Source organism: Salvelinus sp. IW2-2015, linkage group LG17 (assembly GCF_002910315.2).
Source record: "Salvelinus sp. IW2-2015 linkage group LG17, ASM291031v2, whole genome shotgun sequence".
Taxonomy (NCBI): Eukaryota; Metazoa; Chordata; class Actinopteri; order Salmoniformes; family Salmonidae; genus Salvelinus; species Salvelinus sp. IW2-2015.
Genome location: NC_036857.1, coordinates 16699558 through 16722663, shown reverse-complemented (window position 1 = coordinate 16722663; position 23106 = coordinate 16699558). Strand labels below are relative to the sequence as shown.

The following is a 23106-nucleotide window of genomic DNA, read 5'->3' as shown; positions in this document are numbered from 1 at the left end:
GTCACAGTTACAAGCCAGGCATCCACAGACGGCAGGGACTTTGTTCAATAACTTAGCTTAGAACACCTGTGTTAATAAGGTCATTAAAACAAAGACTAGTTGTTGAAAAGTTATGGTTTGAATTTCTTTATTCATGTTGTTCTATTCACAAGTTTTATTTTGTACATTTGTTATTAGCAATATAAAAACACCAAATACATGCAGGTTTTAGTGTGATGATCCCGGGTTATCATACAATAGAGCAATCCCATTAGTTTTATACATTTCAAATAAAAAAAGACAGCTAAACATAATACAAAGAATATYTATAGATATAAAAACAAACGTAAATTATTATTTTTTTTCCACAAGTAGTCAATCAAAATAAGTAATCCACCATTGGCCAGCAATGTCCAACATTTAAATTACTGTTCATAAAGACAAACTTCACTTAACTCTGGATATGAATCCAAGATGCTTCATATTTCCTTTCCTCAATCATATAGACAAACCTTTCAAATACTTAAGTATCGCAATTGTACATTTCTCTAGAACATAATTTTCAACATTCTTACTTCCAGTGAGCTCTCTAACTCCACTGCTTAGAAAACTAAGGGATAAGTACCAACAAAAGAAAGGGGATATAAAATGACGGAAGTCAGTTGAAACTAAAATGGAGGACATGGTTTCTCTGGCTTGAGATGTTGGGTCTTTTCTGCATGGGATCTAGGCTACTACATTTAAATTATTTGTAACATTTCTAACCTGAGATGCAAAATTCTGGGATGTCGGCTTCCCACGCCTACAGAAACAGTAGAATAGAGGCAAGACCACGTGGCACTTAAAATGCTCAAAGCAGAGGATCTTTAGTAATTATGCCTATAACTATAATGCAAATGGAGGACAGGGAACACACATTGTGTATTCACAACCCAGCAAATTAATTTAACTGATTTTTAATCATGTTCGATTAGAAGCCAGCAGCAGTATAAGGCCACATTCAAGAGTAGTCCTTTATTTGGTCAAAACAGGGCCTGAGGCCATTATCGCCAATCAAATTAAGGTAATGAAAAAGAACACATGCTTATTAGGAGCAACAGGCAATGAAACTGAAAGCCTCCAGAAACCTTCTCCTGATGATTGAGGGAAATTCCACAGTAACAGAGTGATCCTGAGACTCAGATTTTTCACTTWAAAAAATCTATGGTGAACAAAAAAACGGATTGCAAAATTAAACAAACCACAACGCCGACTTCTAAAAATGTTAATTGAAAATTTGACAAACACATTTACTGTTGAAGTAGATGTGTTTTTGTCAAATGTTCTGTGGAAATAGTTAAATGTAGTCCTTGTGCAGAGTTGTATGGTTTGTTTAACTTTGCAATCACTGGTTTTTGTTTGGCATACATTTTAAAAGTTACAAATCTGAGTCTTAGCATCACTCTGCCCTTGAGCAATTCCAGGATAGCCATGGCATTGGATAAATTCCCCCCTTGTCAACAGCAACACAAAAATCTTACTTTCACATAACATGCCTACATAAATAATTAGCTACATTGTCAAACAAATGAATGCGAGGATTTGCATTTAATTATGTGGGGGATACATTGTAAGGGGTAAATTGGATTAATGTGATGACAAGTCATATGAATAAAGTAGTGTCATCTCTAGTCAAACTGCTTTTTCTTCATTTACTAATGCATATGGACTGGTTGTACTATAACTACTGGACTAAAAGCAATGGTCTGTCATTGCACAACAGAGTTTCCAGAGCAATAAAACTACAGGTTGTGCAATAAAGTAGGGATGCACTGATGCCTCCACCTGTTGTAGAACACACTAACATTGACATATCCCACATCTTGACCAGGCCACTTGCAACACATGCAATGACAGACACTCCCCTCAAAGGATAGAGGTGTGCRAAATGATTAGAACAAACCACGCAAAAATAAAAGCAAATATATCCTCTTTATAAATTGCATACAATTATACTCACATAACAAGTCGTCTTACAAATGAACAACTATTTGCGCTTATATTTAAAAGCAGCACTGAACATGAACTTCGCATAGAACCCCAATGAACGTATCAGTACCCTCAAATAAAATCACCACGGCTGAAACCCAAAAGCAATGTGCAATCTCGCATTCAACAGCAAGTTACTCTCTCCTCTCATCCTTCTTGTTAWAAGTGTATCCATGCTAGGTTAGACCATTCTCCACTCTGATACTTTAATACTAACTTTGACCATCCAACCCGACATAACTAAAAGGTGGAAAACCCAATGGTAAACCAAGATGGCCGACAAASGAAAGAGATGAGTGCTGTAACTAATAGTGTATGCCACTTCAAGTGACTTAAGAATAACTATCACAACCTTTGCATGGGAGAGAAGGGTTTTGTTTGAGGTATTTGACAAACCTATACAAGACGAAATCAATGTAGGTCTAGATTCATGGAAAGATGGGCAATGTACATTTGCGTAAGGATTGATAAAAATATAAGTCAATACTTTACCGCGCTTTACATACGCACTATACATGTAGTGTGGTGGTTAAGGTCCAAAAGAACATCATATGTGAGTGACGTCTTATTCTATAACGAGTGCACCTCCTCCAATAACGGCCGACTCAACAACAAGAGGAAAGTCAAGGAGAACATACATACATATAGGGCTGGTACAACTACCGTGTAATTGTGTAACTGACGATTATGGATAAATACAGTCATGAAAATAAAATAATGGTAAAAAAATATGTATTTTTTACATTAAATGAGCTGACTGAAGACAGGACCACAGGCACTGTGCAGTTGAGTCTGTTTCAGAGGTAACATGGACTCTTTACAACATGATGAAACTTTGTTGCTCCTTGCTGAAAAAAGCAAGACGTTTTAGCAACAGTCTTTAGTTGCCTAGGCAATGACCCCCCCCCCCCCTGCAGCAGCAGCACATGCAGTAAGGAGCGAAGGAGAGGAGAAAATGAGTGTTTAAAAAAAAAATATATATATAAAAAACATTTTGCTACTCAAACGATTATAACAGTGACCGCAGTCATTTGCCTGACCAATAACAGTCATCCAAAATGCCGTGACTGTCACAGCCCTACATACATGTGCAAGGCCAGGAGTGTGAACAGAGATTCAAACTGCTGTCTGTCTCGCAACATCCCATGAAGACACGTCCTCATATGCTTAACTTAACGTATACTCTCCATAATGTACGCACAACAGAGAGTGCGCTTCCCTCTATCTATATGGCTGTTGTCATAATTATATGTAACAGGTTTGGTGTGAATTCCATTCAAACTCAGTCACCCAGTTGAAATTAAATTTGACAATTGAACAAATCCACATAGAAAATAATGGTACATTTTCTATTCACTTGCAGAATTGATAACATTTGAATGCAATTGACTACGACCCTGATGTGTAGAGTAGGAATAGATAGGAGTGTTAGTGAAAGCCTTTTGTCCTATCTGTCCATCCACCTGTCTGTCTGTCTGTCAGCACCAGGGCTCTCTCTGGGCACGTCCCCGGGCCAGGCTGTCACTTCTCTGCCAGGCGCTCCTCATCAGAGCCAAGGCCTCGCCACAACGCTTCTGCACCAACGGCTCTGACACCCTCCTACGAGGCAGACATACCTGGATCACAAGAAAAGAGGGTTGAAAAGAAAGTGCGGGAGACAAAGAGAGCAAGAGAGGGACAGAGACACAGGGAAATCATGTTATTGAGCTGATCCTTTTTTACTGTGATCCTTGCCTGTCTCAAAACTCTTCCTCTTCGATCCTTCTCTCCCTTACCTGGAAAATGTCTCTCCAGGCACTCTCTAGCGCCTCCAGCAGGCGGTCTCTCTCCTCACATCCGCTGAAGTACAACACCCAGGGAGGCAGGAACTGTGCCCTGTCCACTGCAAACTCCTATACACAGAGATAATAATAATAACAATAATAATTATGGCAAGAGAGATASAGAGAGAGAGAGTAGAGCATAAGAGAGAGTTCAGTTAAGCAATTCAAAGGCAATGCTACCAAATACTAATTGAGTGTATGTAAACTTCTGACCCACTGGGAATGTGATGAAAGAAATGAAAGCTGAAATAAATCTCTGACATTTCACATTCTTAAAATAAAGTTGTGATCTTAACTGAGCTAAGACAGGGAATTTTTTACTAGGATTAAATGTCAGAAATTGTGAAAAACAGTTTAAATGTATTTGGCTAAGGTGTATGTAAACTTACGACTTCAACTGTATACGAGAGTGGATTCTCGGCCCTCACGAGCATAAACTAAATACAGGCACAGACTGTGTGTGGAAAATTATTTAAGACAGACTACCCAATACAACCCAACATTGCAAAGTTATGAGCATCCTTACAAGCACACCCTTCTCATTCACCTGTGGTGAGTTATTCACAATTTTCGATTAACAAATAAGGTTTTATATGTAAGATGGTTAAATAAAGAGCAAAATTATTGATTATTATATTATTATTTGTGCCCTMGTCATATAAGAGCTCTTGTGACTTCCCACGAGCCGGATTGTGACAAAAACTCACCCTCATTCTTATGTTTAATAAATGTATCGTATAGTGTGTGTGTGGCAGGCTTACAATGATGGCAAAAAAACAAAATTTGAAAGTGCGCTGACCCTGGTGCTAGAGGGGGTAGACAGCTGGAGGTTGAATGTTTGAAGGGGTACGGGACTACAAACAAAGTTTGGAAAACACTGACCTACAAGATTCTTCATATAATTAAAATTATTTTATAGTGGTGGCATGTTCAATAGAACAAATTCAATTATAATTGAGACAAAGAGAAAAGACTAGAGGGCACAGGCAAGTGAGGACAAGGCAGGCATGAGGTGACTCACAACAACACAGTACTCTTTGTCGTCCTCCAGGCTGACAGCAGTGACGTCAGAGAGATCAGCTCCGCCKAGTGAGCGGAAGAAGCTAGTCTGGCAGTCCTGGTGGCATGTCAGCAGCTTCCTGTCTGTCACCACCAAGCAACAAGGAATACATGGTGTGGGGGCCACGCCCTGGGGGATCACCTGAAGACAGAAGGGAGGTTTAAAGAATAAAAACAGCTATGGTGGGGGGTGATATAGGGAAACCAGTCTAATTTATTGTTAAATACAGATATAGTTAGCCTATGTATTTCAGAGCTACTGTTAAAACAAAATGTTTTTTTCTGGACCGAAATCTGGCTTAGGTGGTGGGCGTGGCAGGGTCGTGGCCAATGATGCGGTTTTAGATGCCCTCCTGTTGGCTGCAAAATGTAGCTTTTAAAGCAAATTTCCTGCAATTCTACAGATCTTTCCATGGGGCCGAGAGAAAATGTGCTATTTTAAAGCTAATTTCCTGCAATTCTACACATTTTGCCATGGCTTATGCTATCCGAGTGACTCAAACATAAAATCAATGGGGGCCCATGCCATYGCAAAAATATTGTTCGTTCTCAAAGATCTTTTTGAAAAAGTATATTAGGGCCATTATGATTTCGACATACTTTATATCGTTTTAATCGTTTAAGTTTACACTGAAAACCTTTTTCTATCCCGGAAATGTTTGTATAAAAACAATATTTAAAAAAAGTTTGGACAGACGGTACAAAAACAACAACAATATTTGCAGAAAAAAACCCTGAACTAAATGAAAACAAACATATTTCTGATTTTAAAATCAGAGAAAGATCACTTTTCTGCAGTGAATCTTTGATTGAACCTTGAGGAACTGAACTCACTGTTTGGAGATAGGGAATGGCATGGTGTGGGACAGTTCATGCAAAAATATGTTTTTAATCGAGTAGGGTTTTCTTCCCCTCATGGCTATAGCATGGCAAAATCTGCACGGTCAGCCATGCTCACTCATTATTCTCACGGTGCAGTGTGTATCTGTGTCAGAGTGCAGCGTGTGTGTGTATGCCCTCACCCTCACCCCTTTGGAGACAGACTGGCAGAGCACCAGCATCCAGTCGGCCACGTCTCCCTCATTGTCGGCGCTCAGCTCCAGAGGAGGCCGCTCTGTCAGGATCACCTGGAAGGCATGAGGCTGCTCTGTGCTGTTGGAGCGCCGGCAACCTCCGCAGTACTCACCCCTGAGAGAGCGAGGAAGGGTGGGAGAGAGCACACAGAAGATGGTCAAACAACAATGAAAATAGTTTGTCAATAATAGCCTACTATTTACAAAAAATATATATTTTCATAGCGATAGATACCCAACTATGGGTATTTCATCAAATTATGACTTTGGAAAATTCAGCAAAATAAGTGCAATCACCTACGTTTGAACCCAGTGCATTTGTCCAAACAACTTGATCCATAAAAGCTCTAGTCACAGATCCATTCCCTTGTGGAAATTATCCCATCATAAACAGACACAACACACATGTTGGAGYATGAGCAGTAACACAGCATGCATGCCTTACCCCATAGTGATGGACATTAGTGGTGTCCCATCAGTCTTCTCTGTATACTGGTAGAGAACCCCTTTGCTAAACAAGGACAAGAGGAACACATAATGAAATATATTTAAGCAATAATGCTCAAGGGGGTGTGGTATATGGACAATATACTACGGCTAAGCCGTTAGCCCCCCAAACCCCCGAGGTGCCTTATTGCCATTTTAAAAAGGTTACCAATGTAATTAAAACAGTAAATAAGTAGTTTTGCTTTATACCCGTGGTATATGGCCTCATATACCAAGGCTTTCAGCCAATCAGCATCCAGGGCTTGAACAACCCAGTTTATAATATTGCTTTGAGCACAATGAAATGTGCAAATGTATAATTATATTATTACATTGAATATTGCAGTTACATTAAAATAAGAACAGGAATGTGTTACATGTTATAAGCGTACTGTAGCTGTGCTTCAACCTGTTCAAGTAAAGTTARACATAACATTCTATAACAAACGTAATAGAAGGCAGATATATCAGTAACACTTCCTGAAAAACGCATCCAGGTACAATGCTTTATTATTTGTTATAAGCAAGTACGAGCCTGTATGATGTCTTATTATATGGGTTTATTAAAGGTGCAATATGTAGCTTTGTGGGCAACCCAACCAAATTCACACAGAAATGTGAGTTATAGATCCTTCATTCTCATTGAAAGTCTTATAAGCGATAGATCTGTTTTATGGGCATTATTTTTATGCTTACCATCCTTAACTTTTGTTTTTGCGTCTTTTTTTACTTTCGGTTTTGTACACCAGCTTCAAACAGCTAAAGATACAATATTTTTGGTTATTGAAAATATATTACACAGAGGTTTAGACGTTACAATGATACTCTACACTGCTTGTTTCATCACATAAACAGAAATTAGGCAATCAGTTTAGAACTTTAGCAACTAGGCAATGGCAGAGTGATTTCAGCATATTGTTCCTCTAAAAGCCTATGGCTGCCAATACATACCTCAGTACGAGGTAACAGCTCTTCCACAGCTCCTTGCCCAGGTAGGTGGTGCATGCTCTGTAGAGTAGGGGGCCCTCTTTAGTGCTGGACGAGTTCCCAGCGCCCACCAGGGCTGTCTGTGTGGCCAGAGTCACATCCATGGGGTCTTCCCAGTGGACCAAAGAATACAGGCGGATGAGCACTTGAGATACCTACACAGACACAACGCGTCATTACACAAGTGTATCCCTTGTCTATTACACATTGTTGTACATGTGTTGAGCATACTGATTGAGTTGGTGATGTCTGTGGCTAGTCATAGCTATGCCTATAACCACAATACACACAGAGAGTTAAGTGTGTATTGTAATGTGATTCCAATCAAAATAAGTCTTCATTTCATGAGAGCATAAAATCAGTATACAGGCATTCTTTCAAAATGAAATGTCTTTATTTGTATATTTTAGAAATMATGGATGTGTGCAGGCCCAGCTAAGTGAGACAGCAAAAAGTAGTGGTCCTCACCTCACAGTGGGACTCCTGGGAGACAAACTTGGTGAGGGCCAGTTTCTCCATGGTGGCGTCGGTCAGCACAGAGGGGTAGGGGGGCTCCCTGCACCCCTTTATCATGGCCGACGTCAGGGCTGCCAAAAAACAGCTGGGGAAGAGAGAAAAAAAAATAGAGGATGGTGGGTTAGAAGAGAGAGGGAGGGATAAAGAGTGACTTATTCTGCTTCTCTTCTCCTTCATCCGTACTGATATGGAAACATAAGTGAGAGCATGCCAACTAGGAAGTTGCTTTCCACAGTCCAGTCCTTTAGAATTAGCACAGATGGAGGAAAGGACATGGGGAGAGGAAGACACTTTAGACTATGGAGATGCCGCCAGGGAGAAGGAGAGAGAGCAGAGGAGAGGAGGCACTCACACAGTAAGCGATGAGTCGGCCGTGTCCAGGAGGAACTGCCGTCTTCTGTTGGTGCACACCAGCAGGAATGTCTGCTGGTCCAAGCCCACCTGAGAGACGGACAGGGACAATAACACAGCACAACTTAGTGGACTGGACATTGACAGTAACTCTTCCTTCTTGTCGTTTTCCCCTCTTCTGTCTATCAGCTTTTTAGGTGAAGGTCTTGTTGCAGCAATGTGCAATATAAAAGCAATCTTTTCATTTTTTATACCCATAGACGTCCGGTCACTTCCCCAGAGTCAGTTCATCGGACTTTGGGGAAGTAAATAAAAAGGGCCTCATAGCCAAAACCCCAAAGTATCCCTTCAAGGCTTCTTTCATGCACTTCCCTCATACAGTCCAAAGTACTTCATAGCCTAAAGTTATATGGTGGCATCAACACTATTTGGAAAATTAAACTCATTACAAGACTAGTCCATAAAATAAGCATTGGGATTTTACTTTTAGTAAATTGCTACCGCTGCACATATGTCTATAAAAGATCTACTACAATTTGCATTTGAACATTTGAATGACAGACAGTTGAATGACAGAAAGTCACAGAATCAACGGTTTTCAAATTGGTTGCATGATTGTCGGCCCTGTTGGAATTCCCATAAACAATGACTGGAACAACGTGAACCTAGTAAACTCATCATGAACCATCTGACCTCATGAACGTTGTGACACTGTGACCCTGAAGCTAAACATTGACCAAGACAACCCTAAAGCTAAAACTTGAAGAAAAACTATTGTGTCCTTGCAGCCATTCGACAGCCATTCGACAGCCATTCGACATGTGTCCTTGCAGCCATTCGGCAGCCATTCAACAATCCTGACACTAGACAACATATCCCAGCAGTATAGACAACTTACAGAGACAAAGTCCAACTCATTGTAAGAGATGGCATCCTCTACTGTATAGGGCTTTTCCGCTGCACCTGAAAGAGCAAGAGAGAGAGCGTTTGAGTGTGGGATGAACAGACAGACAGAGAGACAGACAGAGACAGACAGCTACAGTGCATTTGGAAAGAATTCAGACCCCTTGACTTTTTCCACATCTTGTTACGTTACAGCCTAATTCTAAAATTGATTACAATACCCCATAATGACAAAGCAAAAACAACTGAAATATCACATTTACACAAGTCAGAGCAAAATATTTATATTTAATGGCTGCCTTTTGACATTGCTTGTCACGCTCTGTCCTATCTATCTACAGTGCATTTGGAAAGTACTCAGTACTTTGTTGAAGCACCTTTGGCAGCAATTACAGCCTTGAGTGTTCTTGGGTATGCGCTACAAGCTTGGCACACCTGTATTTGGGAAGTTTCTTCCATTCTTCTCTGCAGATCCTCTCAAGGTCTGTCAGGTTTGATGGGGAGCGTCGCTGCACAGCTATTTTCAGGTCTCTCCAGAGATGCTAGATCAGGTTGAAGTCTGGGCTCAGGCTGGGCCACTCAAGGACAATAAGAGACTTGTCCCGAAGCCTCTCCTGCGTTTTCTTGGCTGTGTGCTTAGGGTCGTTGTCTTGTTGGAAGGTGAACCTTTGCCCCAGTCTGAGGTCCTGAGCGCTCTGGAACAGGTTTTCATCAAGGATCTCTCTGTATTTGCTCTGTTCATCTTTCCCTCGACCCTGACTAGTCTCTCAGTCCCTGCCGCTGAAAAACATCCCCACAGCATGATGCTGCCACCACAATGCTTCACCCTAGGGATGATGCCAGGTTTCCTCAAGACGTGACGCTTGGCATTCAGGCCAAAGAGTTTAATCTTGGTTTCGTCAGACCAGAGAATCTTGTTTCTCATGGTCTGAGAGTCTTTTAGGTGCCTTTTGGCAAACTCCAAGTGGGCTGTCATGTGTCTTTTACTGAGGAGTGGCTTCCATCTGGCCACTCTACCATAAAGGCCTGACTGGTGGAGTGCTGCAGATGGTTGTCCTTCTGGAAGATTCTCCCATCTCCACAGAGGAACTCTGGAGCTCTGTCAGAGTGACCGTCGGGTTCTTAGTCACCTCCCTGAACAAAGTCTTTCTCCCCGATTGGTCAGTATGGCTGGGCAGCCAGCTCTAGTCAGTGTCTTGGTGTTTCCAAACTTCTTCAATTTAAGAATGATGGAGGCCACTGTGTTTTTGGGGACCTTCAATCGTGCAGAAATGTTTTGGTACCCTTCCCCAGATCTGTCCCTCGACAGAATCCTGTCTTGGAGCTCTACGGACAATTCCTTTGACCTCATGGCTTGGTGTTTGCTCTGACACGCACTGTCAAAAGTGGGAACTTAAATATACAGGTGTGCCTTTCCAAATCATGTCCAATCAATTAAATTTACCACAGGTGGACTCCAATCAAGTTGTAGAAACATCAAGGATGATCAATGGAAACAGGATGCACCTGAGTCTCATAGCAAAGGGTCTGAATACTTATGTAAATAAGGTATTTCTGTTTCTTATTTTTAATACATTCTGCAAATTTTCTAAAAAACATTTTTTCCTATGTAATTATGGGGTATTGTGTAGATTGATGAGAATTCTTTTTATTTCATCCATTTTAGAATAAGGCTGTAACGTAACAAAATGTGTAAAAGTCAAGTGGTCTGAATACTTTCCAAATGCACTGTAGATAGATAGGATAGAGCATGACAAGCAAAGTCAAAGGCAGCCATTAAATATAAATGTAATGACCATCACACAAAGACAGAGAGACAGAGAGAGAGATATAGATAGAAACAGTAAGAAAGAGAGTATCTGAGAGCGTGATGAGCAGTAAACCCTCACCTTTCCTCAGCAGGTAGATGTAACAGTCAGTCAGCAGCAGGTAGAGAGGCTGCAAGTTCCCCTCCATGTGACCTGTGCTCATCCTCACCATCTGGGAACAGACAGAACTAAACACTCAGGACTGCACCGCTCCCGAGTGGCACAGCGGTCTAAGGCACTGCATCTCAGTGCTAGAGGCGTCACTGCAGACCCTGGTTCGATTCCAGGCTGTATCACAACCGGCCATGATTGGGAGTCCCATAGGGTGGCGCACAATTGGCCCAGTGTCATCCGGGTAAGGGTTTGGCCGTCATTGTAAATAAGAATTTGGTCTTAACTGACTTGCCTAGTTAAATAAAGGTTCAATATAAATTCAAAATATACACTGCAAAGCATACTAATAGTACTTGTTTATTCACCAATACATTTGAATACTTTCCCCCCAGATATGTATTCAGAATGGACATGGTTGTGACAGCGTCCCGATTCTCCATGCTTCTCCTAGTGTGCGGTTGCACACTCCCTTTCAAGGATTGAAATGCTTTGGATTGGAGGGAAGCATTGGCTGGAGGGAAATTCCACTATTGTTAAATCCATGACAGGGAGTGTTTAAAACCAGAGCACTAGCTCAAATGATCACAATGTATGGCCTTTACAACCCCCTCCCCCTCCACCCAACATAATATACCACAGTGAAACAGAGGCTTACCTTGAAGAGCTGCTCCTCGTTCTCTCTGAAGACGTGGATCATGAGCAGCAGCAGGTGATTGTTGTCCACCCTGAAACGGCCACACAGAATCAGCACACCACTGTGGCTAAAGTATTGCCCAAAAAAAAGGCTTATAAGGTCCATTGTTTAATTTGGTATACGACCTGACTGATTTCAGATAGAAATGTGAATTATACATCTTTCATTATGATTGCTTCCCCTCCGTAAGTTTCATTTTACTCATATCAGCTTCATACAGCAATATTATAAACTATATTTCTGGTTATTAAAAATGTTTTTCTTAGCGGTTCAGATGGTACAATGATTCTCTACACTATACATTGCTTGTTATGTCACAAACTGAAATCAGGCGGACATTAAAAATTTTTAGAAACCAAAAATCGGCTCGACATATTGCACCATTAAAAAAAGGTTTAATTCATGGTTCACCTAAAAATGTGTTAAGTAACCCTCAACTCACTTGAATTCTGCAGGATGAGAGTTTTCCGTTGGCCTGAGCCTGTCCTCTTCCGTCTCCTCTTCAGTTTCTCCAGCAGCCAATCCATTCTCAACCATTACTGCCTCATCCTTTTCCTCCTCATCACACTCTTCCTCCTCTAGGGAGGGGTCCTGTCCTGGCGGTGCCTCTGCCTCAACTTCATGGCCACCAAGAAGAGCCTGCGACTGARCATGCCCTGCAGTGTCATGGTGGCCACTACGCAGGGCAGCAGCGTCTGGACTGTGGGGGGTAAAGCAGTAAAAGTCTGCAGGAGCCGGGGGGGCCTGCAGGAAGTTGGGACTCGGGGCCAGAGCAGGGCGCAGCAGGGGGGGGACCCTGGCTTCTGGGTTAGGCGGCTCACCCATCGAATCCCCTCGAAAGGGCTGCTGCGGGTTGGCTTCAAGGCTGGCGGGGGAGGGCCTTCTGGGGAGGGAACTCTGCTGGGTTTTCTCCCCCTCTTCTTCTTCTTCAGCTGGTCGCCCCCAGGTCTTCCCCCCATCCAGAGCACCGTTGAGCCGGTCCATGACGTCACGTAGGGGCTGGCCAACGCTGTCCATGGATGTGTCGGTCATCTCAGGAAGCCGCAGGAGGCCCTCTGACTCCTCCTCCTCCCCTGTCTCCCTCCTGCTGCTCCTCCTCACCGTCTCGGCCCCTGAGCCCTGCGGCAACCCCACAGAGGGGCTCCAGGTGTCTCCTTCTGGTCCCTCACATCCAGCCGGGGTTCTGTCGTCTGCCACATTGTTCTGGTCACCGCTCACCGTGGAGCTTTTCACGCTACAGCGCTTCTTGGATGGCTTCCTTCGTCTGGCCATCCTGGTGGAAAAGAAACAACCACGTCATAATGGGTTGTTCATGTGTACTCTTCCTGGGCCCATTGTTAATTTATACAATCACATTTTCCAAGCCATAGAGCTACAAGGCTTGCTGACCTGTATGTGTGTGCCAATAAATCAAATCAAATATTTATTTGTCACGTGCGCCGAATACAACAGGTGTAGACCTGACAGTGAAATTTGGGATGCACCGATATGGCATTTTTGGCCGATACTGATATTTTCCTTGCCAAAAACCCTGATACCAATAACAGATTTGAAAGATTTTTGCGGCCTTTTAAGCATTCTAGTACAGTTTAAAAGTTCTCACACACACAGCGGTCTAAGGCACTGCATCTCAGGGCAAAAAGCTCTCACTACAGTCCCTGGTTCGAATCCAGGCTGTATCACATCCGGCCGTGGTTGGGAGTCTCGTAGGGCAGCGCACAATTGGCCCAGCATCGTCCGGGTTTGGCCAGGGTAGGCCGTCATTGTAAATAAGAATTTGTTCTYAACTGACTTGCCTAGTTAAATAACACACACAGACCAAAAACTTATTTTGTTGGCATTTACGTATGTCCCCCGTTTCCATCTTGTCCAGCTGTGTATGTAACATTTCACGTAAACCCTGTTTCTTGTCTGCATCAAAGTAGCTGTCCTTGTACCGACACAGTAGAGGCTTGTTCACAGATCGCTTGTTCACAGCCTCGAGTACTTTTGTAAGTTTTAACCCCACGGTCTGTGTCGGCAGTTTTGTTGAGCAGACGTTTAAATGCCATGACAGAGGGTATCACGTAGTTGATCAGCTTATTTCTCGAGTCAGTTGTTTGGAGCTAGGAGTATGTTAATGTTTCCAAGTTTCAAACATGTTCTCAAATGCCATTGAAATGGCAGCAGCGGTATGAGAACCAGCACATTCTTGAGCAAGCAATACGGCTTTTCTCAGTATGAAATCCTCGTCGACCCACTGTGCTGTCAGAATCAGCATGCTCATGGGGCTGACATCACTGGTTCAAATGTCAGTCGTGAAGCTAATAGCAGGGACGCCCATTGCAAGTAGCTCATGGATGTGTTTCAACAACACTGTATAACTCKGGTAGGGCAACATCTGAAAAATAGCAACTACTTGGTAGTCTGTACCGGTGCTCGACCAGTCGACGAAAGCCAACATCATCCACGACAGAGAACGGTTGATTGTCAAGGGCAATGAATTCCATTATCTTGGCTTTAATGGATTTCGACGTTGAGTTGTCTCGCTGAAACTTTCTTACTCTTTCAAATGACTGCTCGACTTGAACTTATTTAGTTGTTGGAAGTGTGTYCTTAGTATTTTTCTTCTTTTGTTCTGTGTAGCGCTGTACTTTTCGTGGCGTCATTACGTCATCTAACTACGTTGTATAGGTATGCACGTCAGCTTTGACATCGGGTCAATGCCAATGTTGCCATTATTAGCTAATATCTTCCGATTTCGATATGCTCACCGAWATATCGTGCATCCCTAAGTGAAATGCTTACTTACAAGCCCTTAACCAACAATGCAGTTAAGAAAAATAAGTGTTAAGAAAGTATTTACTAAAATAAACTGAAGTAAAAAGAAAATGGAAAAATAACAAATAATTAAAGAGCAACAGTAGCGAGGCTATATACAGGGGGTACCGGTACAGAGTCAATGTGCGGGGGCACAGGTTGTTTGAGGTAATATATAGGTAGAGGTAAAGTGAAAATGCATAGTTAAWAAACAGAGAGTAGCAGCAGCATACAAATGGGGGGGGGGACAATGCAAATAGTCCGGGTTGCCATTTGATTAGCTGTTTAGGAGTCTTATGGCTTGGGGGGTAGAAGCTGTTAAGAAGCCTTTTGGACCTAGACTTGGTGCTCAGGTACCGCTTGCCATGCGGTACCTGAGAGAACAGTCTATGACTAGGGTGGCTGGAGTCTTTGGCAATTTTTAGGGCCTTCCTCTGACACCGCCTGGTATAAAGGTCCTGGATGACAGGAAGCTTGGCCCGAGTGATGCACTGTGCGTACGAATTACCCTCTGCAGTGCCTTCCGGTCGGAGTCCGAGCAGTTGCCATACCAGGCAGTGATGCAACCAGTCAGGATGCTCTCGATGGTGCAGCTGTAGAACTTTTTGAGGATCTGAGGACCCATTCCACATCTTTTCAGTCTCCTGAGGAGGAATAGGCGTTGTCGTGCCCTCTTTACGACTGTCTTGGTATGTTTGGACCATGATAGTTCATTGGTGATGTGGACACCAAGGAACTTGAAGCTCTCAACCTGCTCCACTACAGCCCTGTCAATGAGAATGGGGGCGTGCTCAGTTCTCCTTTTCCTGTAGTCCACAATCATCTCCCTTGTCATGATCACGTTGAGGGAGACGTTGTTATCCTGGCACCACACTGCCAGGTCTCTGACCTCCTCCCTATAGGCTGTCTCATCGTTGTCGGTGAACAGGCCTACCACTGTTGTGTCGGCTGCAAACTTGATGGTGTTGGGAGTCGTGKTTGGCCATGCAATCATGGGTGAACAGGGAGTACAGGAGGACACTGAGCACGCACCCCTGATGGGCCTCTGTGTTGAGGATCAGCGTGTTGTTACCTACCCTTACCACCTGGGGGTGGCCCGTTAGGAAGTCCAGGATCTAGTTGCAGAGAGAGATGTTTAGTCCTAGGGTCCTTTGCTTAGTGATGAGCTTTGAGGGCACTATGYTGTTGAACGCTGAMCTGTAGTCAGTCAATGAATAGCATTCTCACATAGGTGTGCCTTTTGTCCAGGTGGGAAAGGGCAGTGTGGAGTGCAATAGAGATTGCATCATCTGTGGATCTGTTGGGGAGGTATGCAAATTGGAGTGGATCTAGGGTTTCTGGGATAATGGTGTTGATGTGAGCCATGACCATCSTTTCAAAGCACTTCATGGCTACAGACGTGAGTGCTACGGGTCTGTAGTCATTTAGGGAGGTTACCTTGGTGTTCTTGGGAACAGGGATTATGGTGGTCTGCTAGAAACATGTTGGTAATACAGACTTGGTCAGGGAAAGGTTGAAAATGTCAGTGAAGACAGTTGCCAGTTGGTCAGTGCATGCTTGGAGAACACGTCCTGGTAATATGTCTTGCTCTGCGGCCTTGTGAATGTTGACCTGTTTAAAGGTCTTACTCACATTGGCTACGGAGAGCGTGATCACACAGTCGTCCGGAACAGCTGATGCTCTCATGCATGCTTCAGTTTTGCTTGCCTCAAAGCTAGCATAGAAGTCATTTAGCTCGTATGGTAGGCTCATGTCACTGGGCAGCTCGCGGCTGTGCTTCCCTTGTAGTCCGTGATAGTTTGCAAGCCCTGCCACATCCGACGAGCGTCGGAGCCGGTGTAGTATGATTCAATCTTTGTACTGTATTGACGCTTTGTCGAAGGGCATAGCGGGATTTCTTATAAGCGTCCGGGTTAGAGTCCCGCTCCTTGAAAGCGGCAGCTCTACCCTTTAGCTCAGTGCATAGGTTGCCTGTAATCCATGGCTTCTGGTTGGGGAATGTACGTGAGATGCACTTATTGATGAAGCCAGTGACTGATGTGGTGTACTCCTCAATGCCATCGGAAGAATCGCAGAACATATCCCTAGTCTGTGCTAGCAAACCAGTCCTGTAGTTTAGCACCTGCGTCATTTGACCACTTCTGTATTGAGCGAGTCACTGGTACTTCCTGTTTTAGTTTTTGCTTGTAAATAGGTATCAGGAGGATAGAATTATGGTCAGATTTGCTAAATGGAGGGCGAGGGAGAGCTTTGTACGCATCTCTGTGTGTGGAGTAAAGGTGGTCTAGAGTTTTTWATTTTTCTCTGGTTGCACATGTAACATGCTGGTAGAAATTAGTTTCCCTGCATTAAAGTCCCTGGCCACTAGGATCGCCACCTCTGGAATATAATTTTCTTGTTTGCTTATGGCCTTATACAGTCTTAGTGCCAGCAACGGTTTATGGTGGTAAATAGACAGCTACGAAAAATATAGATGAAAACTCTTGGTAAATAGTGTGGTCTACAGCTTATCATGACATACTCTACCTCAGGCGAGCAAAACCTCGAGACTTCTTTAATATTAAGTACTTGGTACTTCYTMCACCAGCTGTTATTTGCAAAGACACTGACCACCACCCCTTGTCTTACCGGAGGCAGCTGTTCTATCTTGCCGACTCACCGAAAACCCAGCTAGATGTATGTTATCTAGGTCGTCGTTCAGCCACGACTGAAACATAAGTTATTACAGTTTTTAATGTCCCGTTGGTAAGATAGTCTTGATTGGATATCATCCATTTTATTTTACAATGCACGTTGGCTAATAGTGGGTCGGGGTGCCTTGTAAGGATCCGACGGCGAGTTGATAATCCACCTCTAATGACTGATCCTTACAAGGCACCCCGACCTACGTCCCCGATATTTCCGTCTCTTCTTCATTCAAATGARGGGGATTTGGGCCTTATCGGGTGTCTGAGGGCTTTGTTGATCTGATAACTTTAGCTTACAGACATCGAGATTAAGTGATAATGTGCCAATTGGATTCAACAACTCCAAGCTCTGTATTGAGGCTGAGAAAAGTATGGGTAACATAAAAGGATAACCACCTAACTAGGCTAATTCCCATGTAGTTTTAGCCACAGAGGCTAATGTTAGGGGTGTGTGCTGTACCTGATAACCTCTAGCTCGTTGCTGGTGCTCTCCATGTCGTCCCTGGTGTCGTGGTGGCAGCTGGCTGTGTGGACGGGTGTAATGTCGGCCGAGGTGTTGGTGTCCGAGTACTCGTTGAAGGGGTTGTGTCTGAAGGTGGGGCTGCGGGGCGGTGGCGGCGATGTTCCCCTCACTGTGATGCCGGCAGCGGCTGCCCGGAGAATCACAGAATCACTGAAGACCGTCTGAGGGTCTGAGGCATTTGAGCGAGGACAGCTGACTGGGTCGGTGAGGTCACCCTCTATGGAGGGACACACACAGTCAAATGAATAGCAGAACAGTCACACGTACAGTATGCCACAGGCTACTAATCACACTCTGGGTTTAAATGAATGAGAATAGATACTGGTGCTTTGGCTGGAACAGGGGTGAGAAGCACACACGCGTGAGAAGGTCACACAGGCAGGAAGACAGACATAAGCTTGTCAAGTGACAAAGGCCGTGGCTAAACCCTCCTACCATAGCTTACTGTAAAATATAGTTAATAAAGTATACATAAGGGCACAAGTGTTTATTAAATAGATTTAGGATGTTTCATTATCTGMTCAAATTAGGTGCCTAATTGAAGTTGTTGAAGTCAATCAATGCAACATACCAGGACTTGCTTGGATAAATAATACTTAAATTAAACTATTTAGCCTATGTCAGGTGAATGAATGCAGTGCTACACGCTACAGTTGGTGACAAAAGCTATAAAGGCTGGGTTGAACCTAGACCAAATACATGCATTCCAATGTTTCCACAGAGAGAAAGAGAATATTCCACATATATGCCAGTAGACACCAGACAGAGTGAGTACCATTTGCATCAGGCAATGCAGCTCTCATTAGTAATATTCCACATCAATGCTGCATTAGCTTTAGGATCACATCTTCAAAGAGAAACATGTTGCGTGGTTCATTAAAACATGATTGACAACATCTAACAATTCACCAGTGCATAGAAATTTCTGCTTAGAAAATAACTTACCTGGCCATAAATCGTATTAAATGTTGGCAATAGTGCTACATCATAATTTATTGCATAAAGGTGAGCACAAAATGCCCCTAAAATTATATATGAWTTTTTTTTACATCTAGGCATCATTATGCAATTCCTCCTGTCATACTCTACAAATGTAATGATATTGAGGAGTGATGCTTGATTCAGTAGTGTCTTCAAAGACAAGTGTAAAAGCATTACCAATCCATTTTGCCTACTTCCCAAGAAACTAGCAGTAGATTAATCAAAAGCCCTTTGATTCCTTTCTCTACCATTCCCTCTTAGCATTAGATAGCTGCTTGTTCTTTATCAGTATTGATATTGCAATTAAGATACTCCAATTAAACCACTGGCTACATACAGAGGACCAGCATGCATTCAGCACACACAGTGGGATGGAGGACATGCATGATGCTGTGAGACGGGGAAGGGGGTGGCAGGAGAGGTGAGGATGGACACAGAGAGGGAGGAAGGATAGGGGAGGGGTAACCATGTCCCACCTTCCCAGTCTGCACTTGGCTGCAACACGGGGAAGATGTCACCGAAATCATAATCTAAAAAAAGGAGGGATAAGACTCAACATTAGAACAGGAAGGCCCGAGAGAGAAGAGACAATGGCACAAACTGAAAACATGACATATGAGAGAAATATGATACACATGATGATAACAGACACYGGTATGGCAAGGCAGACAGAAAACTACAATAAAAAAATGAAGACTCAATGGTTTGTGGAAAGTGATGAGAGATACTGTATGAAAACATTCACACCACACTGTATGGGGGGCTCATAGAAAATGAATTCAATGTGAGCACTAGACTATTATTTCTACGTAATAACCCATGAGCCACAACGGGTTAACCTGACCGATCCAACTTCAGCATCAACACCCCATTACTTGACACACCAGCCTATGAATTAGGCTTAATGCACCGCATAAGACGGAGTGGGTGGAGACTGAAACCGAGGTGGAGAAAGAGAAAGCAAGACAGAGAAAGTTGGAGCCCCTGACCTTCGCTGGACGGGGCGATGGCGCTGTCATCCCATTCCAGGTTGGTGGAGGTGAAAGAGTGCAGGGACAGGCTGTCCGAGCTTGGGAGACGCTCCTCAAAGTCCAGAAGGTTCTGGGGCTTGTAGTACTCCGGCATGTAGGGGGCCACGTCCAAGTACGGGACATCCTAACACCCAGAAAACAAAACAATGGAGATTTGAGAGTGTTGTTGATATTACATTATACATGTCTCTTTTTTGACTGAATTATTTATTGGTTTTATGCACCAACCATGCACTCTGTTTACATTCTTTGGTTAAGCCAAGTTGTACCTTCTTTTGTTACAATAAAGCCTGAACATTGAACTGTTGGACTTTTGTAAATTAGGGGTATTGATGTGAATTCTAATGGTTTCAAACAACTGTCTAATACTGACCAACTCCAGATCAAAGCGAATGAACTCCAGTCCCGACACCAAAGTGAGGAAGAGCGTGAGGTGATCATGGCTGCATACCAATGCATTTCTGGGGGAGAGATTCAAAGCAAATGATGTATTTACAATAAGGAGACTGGCTACATGCATTGGTCAAAAGGCATAATATGATGCTCTTTAGGTCAGAAGACTCACTTGAAGTAATACTTCTGCAGCAATCCTTGGTTCTCTTGGAAGAGACGGAGGTAGCTTTCTAAYGAGCTCTCACTCAGTGCTAGGTATAACCAGGCACGACCTGCACAGAAAAGACAACAGAAAAATAATTGCTCAGTACGAGGGACATGGGCATAAGTAGATCATTTTTACAAGTACCCTCTATTCTTTCTTTCCTGCCTGAACTTGCAAATAAGTCAAACAAGTAGGCCTACAAAGAAACCTCTCTGTAAAAAGAGAAGCAAATATGTGCAAACCACAGTGGTAATTACTGTAATCCTGACCTCAAATAACAGCAGTCTTGTGCTACATTTCTGGCATGTGACACAAGAGGAACTTACATTTGCCAAACCACTAACAAATGTCGTTCACATTATGACAGTAAATGGGAGTGTATGAATTTATTTACAGAAATGGCATGTATGTGTGTATTAGTGTTTACTACTATGAAATGTTTGTCTCTTAAGTTGCCCACAAGGCTGATGTGAATGTGTGCGTAAGATGTGGTGAAAATTGTTGTGTTCTTACTTCGCCCAAGGTTGGTTGCTATGTGCTGGAGCTCGTCTATCTGCCGGACCGCTTCCCTGCGGGTGAAGTGTAGAACCAGGACCCAATAACCTGAGGAGATATCCTGCAGCCTGCAATGCACAAAACAGGAGAGTTGAAGAACATAGTTCAAAACGTACAATCACAGACAATGTCAGAGTTAGGATGTATCAAAGTACTGAGAAGATTTGTCTCTCTCAGTCTTCTTACCCATAGAGCAGAGCATGGTCGAGGTGCTCACACAGCCGCTGTAGGACCCGGTCGTGATTCCGGATAGCTGGAGTTTCATCCTCACAGGCAGCAAAGTAACTCTGCAACTGCAGTCAAGGCACAAAACAGGTGGAACTGATGTGAGTAGGCCCACAGCCAAACTAGAAATATGGTGATTTCTTCCCCAGTCATGAGACCCTGAGAGGAGTACCACATGCATCAAATATTGACAGCTGACAAGCATGATTGTGCAATGTCTGTCTAAGGATACAGTATAGGCTTTGATGGGAGTATGGAGCCTGAAATTGGTTAAATGCTACAGTATATCTGATCCCCTAAATGGTATTACCATGACTAACTTAAATTAATCAGACTTTTGTTCGTCACCTCAGAAAAGACCAGTTAAACAGCACTGACTGAATATACTGGAATGTAGAAATGTAATAAATTCCAGTCCCCTGATGGTAATGTGACCACGAGACAGACTGGGTACAGGAATTAACCAAATATAGGCAGGAGATGATTTGAATATGATATCAGGCAAGGTCTATAAAGCAGTGGTCGTCTGGCACAGTGCAAATACTTTGGAAGGATGGGACTCAATGTTACCACACTGCACAGGTTTATGCAAAGGATGAATGTCAACATTCAAACAGGGTTCAGCCTAATTTATGAAGACACCTAGAAGTCAAATACTGAATGTCAATGTTTTCACAGTACTCATGTTTATCTTAAACAAGTTTATTGAAATGTGTTTGGAAAATTAACAACAATATGTTGTCCTTCAAATAGACCTAGTTAGCTACCTAAGGGTTGCTGAATCGACAATGACAATTTATTTTAGAAGCAACAGTTTATTACATGACAGTATCGATATGCGGCAGTCAGGCAGCAGCAGGGTTAGTGCTGCTGTGCTTTGTTTTCACCAGCCATTGAATGTCTCGACTAACCAATTCAATACTAGTGACGTTAGCTAGTAAACAAAACACCCATGTTGATATACTCAATCCATATTTGTTAGCTAACTAAACAATCTTCAAGGACCTTAGTCATCAACTGTTTTTCTTTCATGGACCAGGCCTACTTATCCTAGCATGCGTTTATTTTTACCCCTGCGACATAACTTAGGGTAATAGTCATGTTTACCGTCTTCAAATCAGTTAGCTAATCATGCTAGCATGAAGAATGTGTGCATACGAGACTTAATATCAGTCTTACCTTCTTGACAGACAAAGAAATGTTTTCCAATATTCGGTCCTTCACTTTGAGTTGATCCATCACTGGTCTCTGGCTGCCTGCAGCTGTCAGCTGATTCCCAGAAGTCTCGATGTGGTCTGTTTATGTTCTCAAAGCTAGACAACTAATAGCTAAGCTAGCTAGCCATATATATTTAATGCTGGTACAGTAATTGGCTAGCATACAACATAAAACATCAAGCAAGCAGCTGGCTAGGTAACGATAACGTTACCGTAGTTAAACTAGCACACAAGACAATGYCAAGCGCTAGCTACTAACGTTGACTAGTTTCCTAGCTGACGTTAGCTAGCTACGGTCTCATTACTAGCCTCGGAAACGCTTCGAATGACTATTCAACTAAACTGGCTAACACGTTAGCTTGCTCGCTATCTAGCCAACGAGTTACCTTAGCGCTAGAGAATGAATCTCCCGCTGTCATAGGTTGCATACACTTTCGCTGTAGCTAGCTACCCAGTACTTTAATATCCGAATTGTTCTTCAATACATGCACTTCTTCAAACTTACTTTTACTGTAGATAAACTTATCATTGTGAAATTGCGAGACCATGAGCAAGTTCAAGCTCAATGTTTAGTCTAGTGGAGGAATTAAGTTCTTGACAATGATTAGCTCAGCAGCTAGCCATTTCAAGTTCTACGTCACTAACCGCCTGTCAATGAGCTCGTGACAC

At 43.0% G+C, this 23106-nt stretch overlaps 1 protein-coding gene across 4 annotated transcripts; it reads right to left on the bottom strand.

The window, feature by feature from the left end:
- Window positions 1–110: 110 nt before the first annotated feature.
- Window positions 111–23000, bottom strand: plekhm2 (pleckstrin homology domain containing, family M (with RUN domain) member 2). Of its 4 annotated transcripts, none has more exons than XM_024005441.2 (20): window positions 22400–23000; window positions 21182–21288; window positions 20954–21063; window positions 20408–20507; window positions 20216–20303; window positions 19801–19966; window positions 19288–19341; window positions 17768–18047; window positions 12264–13094; window positions 11783–11852; window positions 11095–11185; window positions 9201–9265; window positions 8304–8392; window positions 7904–8036; window positions 7400–7590; window positions 6408–6473; window positions 5912–6077; window positions 4852–5031; window positions 3783–3899; window positions 111–3623 (listed from the first exon to the last, which is right to left on the bottom strand). In XM_024005441.2, the coding sequence occupies exons 1-20, from the start codon at window positions 22457–22459 to the stop codon at window positions 3486–3488; spliced, it is 3102 nt and encodes a 1033-aa protein (XP_023861209.1). In that variant the 5' UTR covers window positions 22460–23000; the 3' UTR covers window positions 111–3485. The 4 variants fall into 4 exon arrangements, with proteins under 4 accessions (XP_023861209.1, XP_023861210.1, XP_023861211.1 ...); XM_024005442.2 differs by having other exon boundaries at window positions 5918–6077; XM_024005443.2 differs by lacking the exon at window positions 19288–19341.
- Between the last annotated feature and the right edge of the window lie 106 nt (window positions 23001–23106).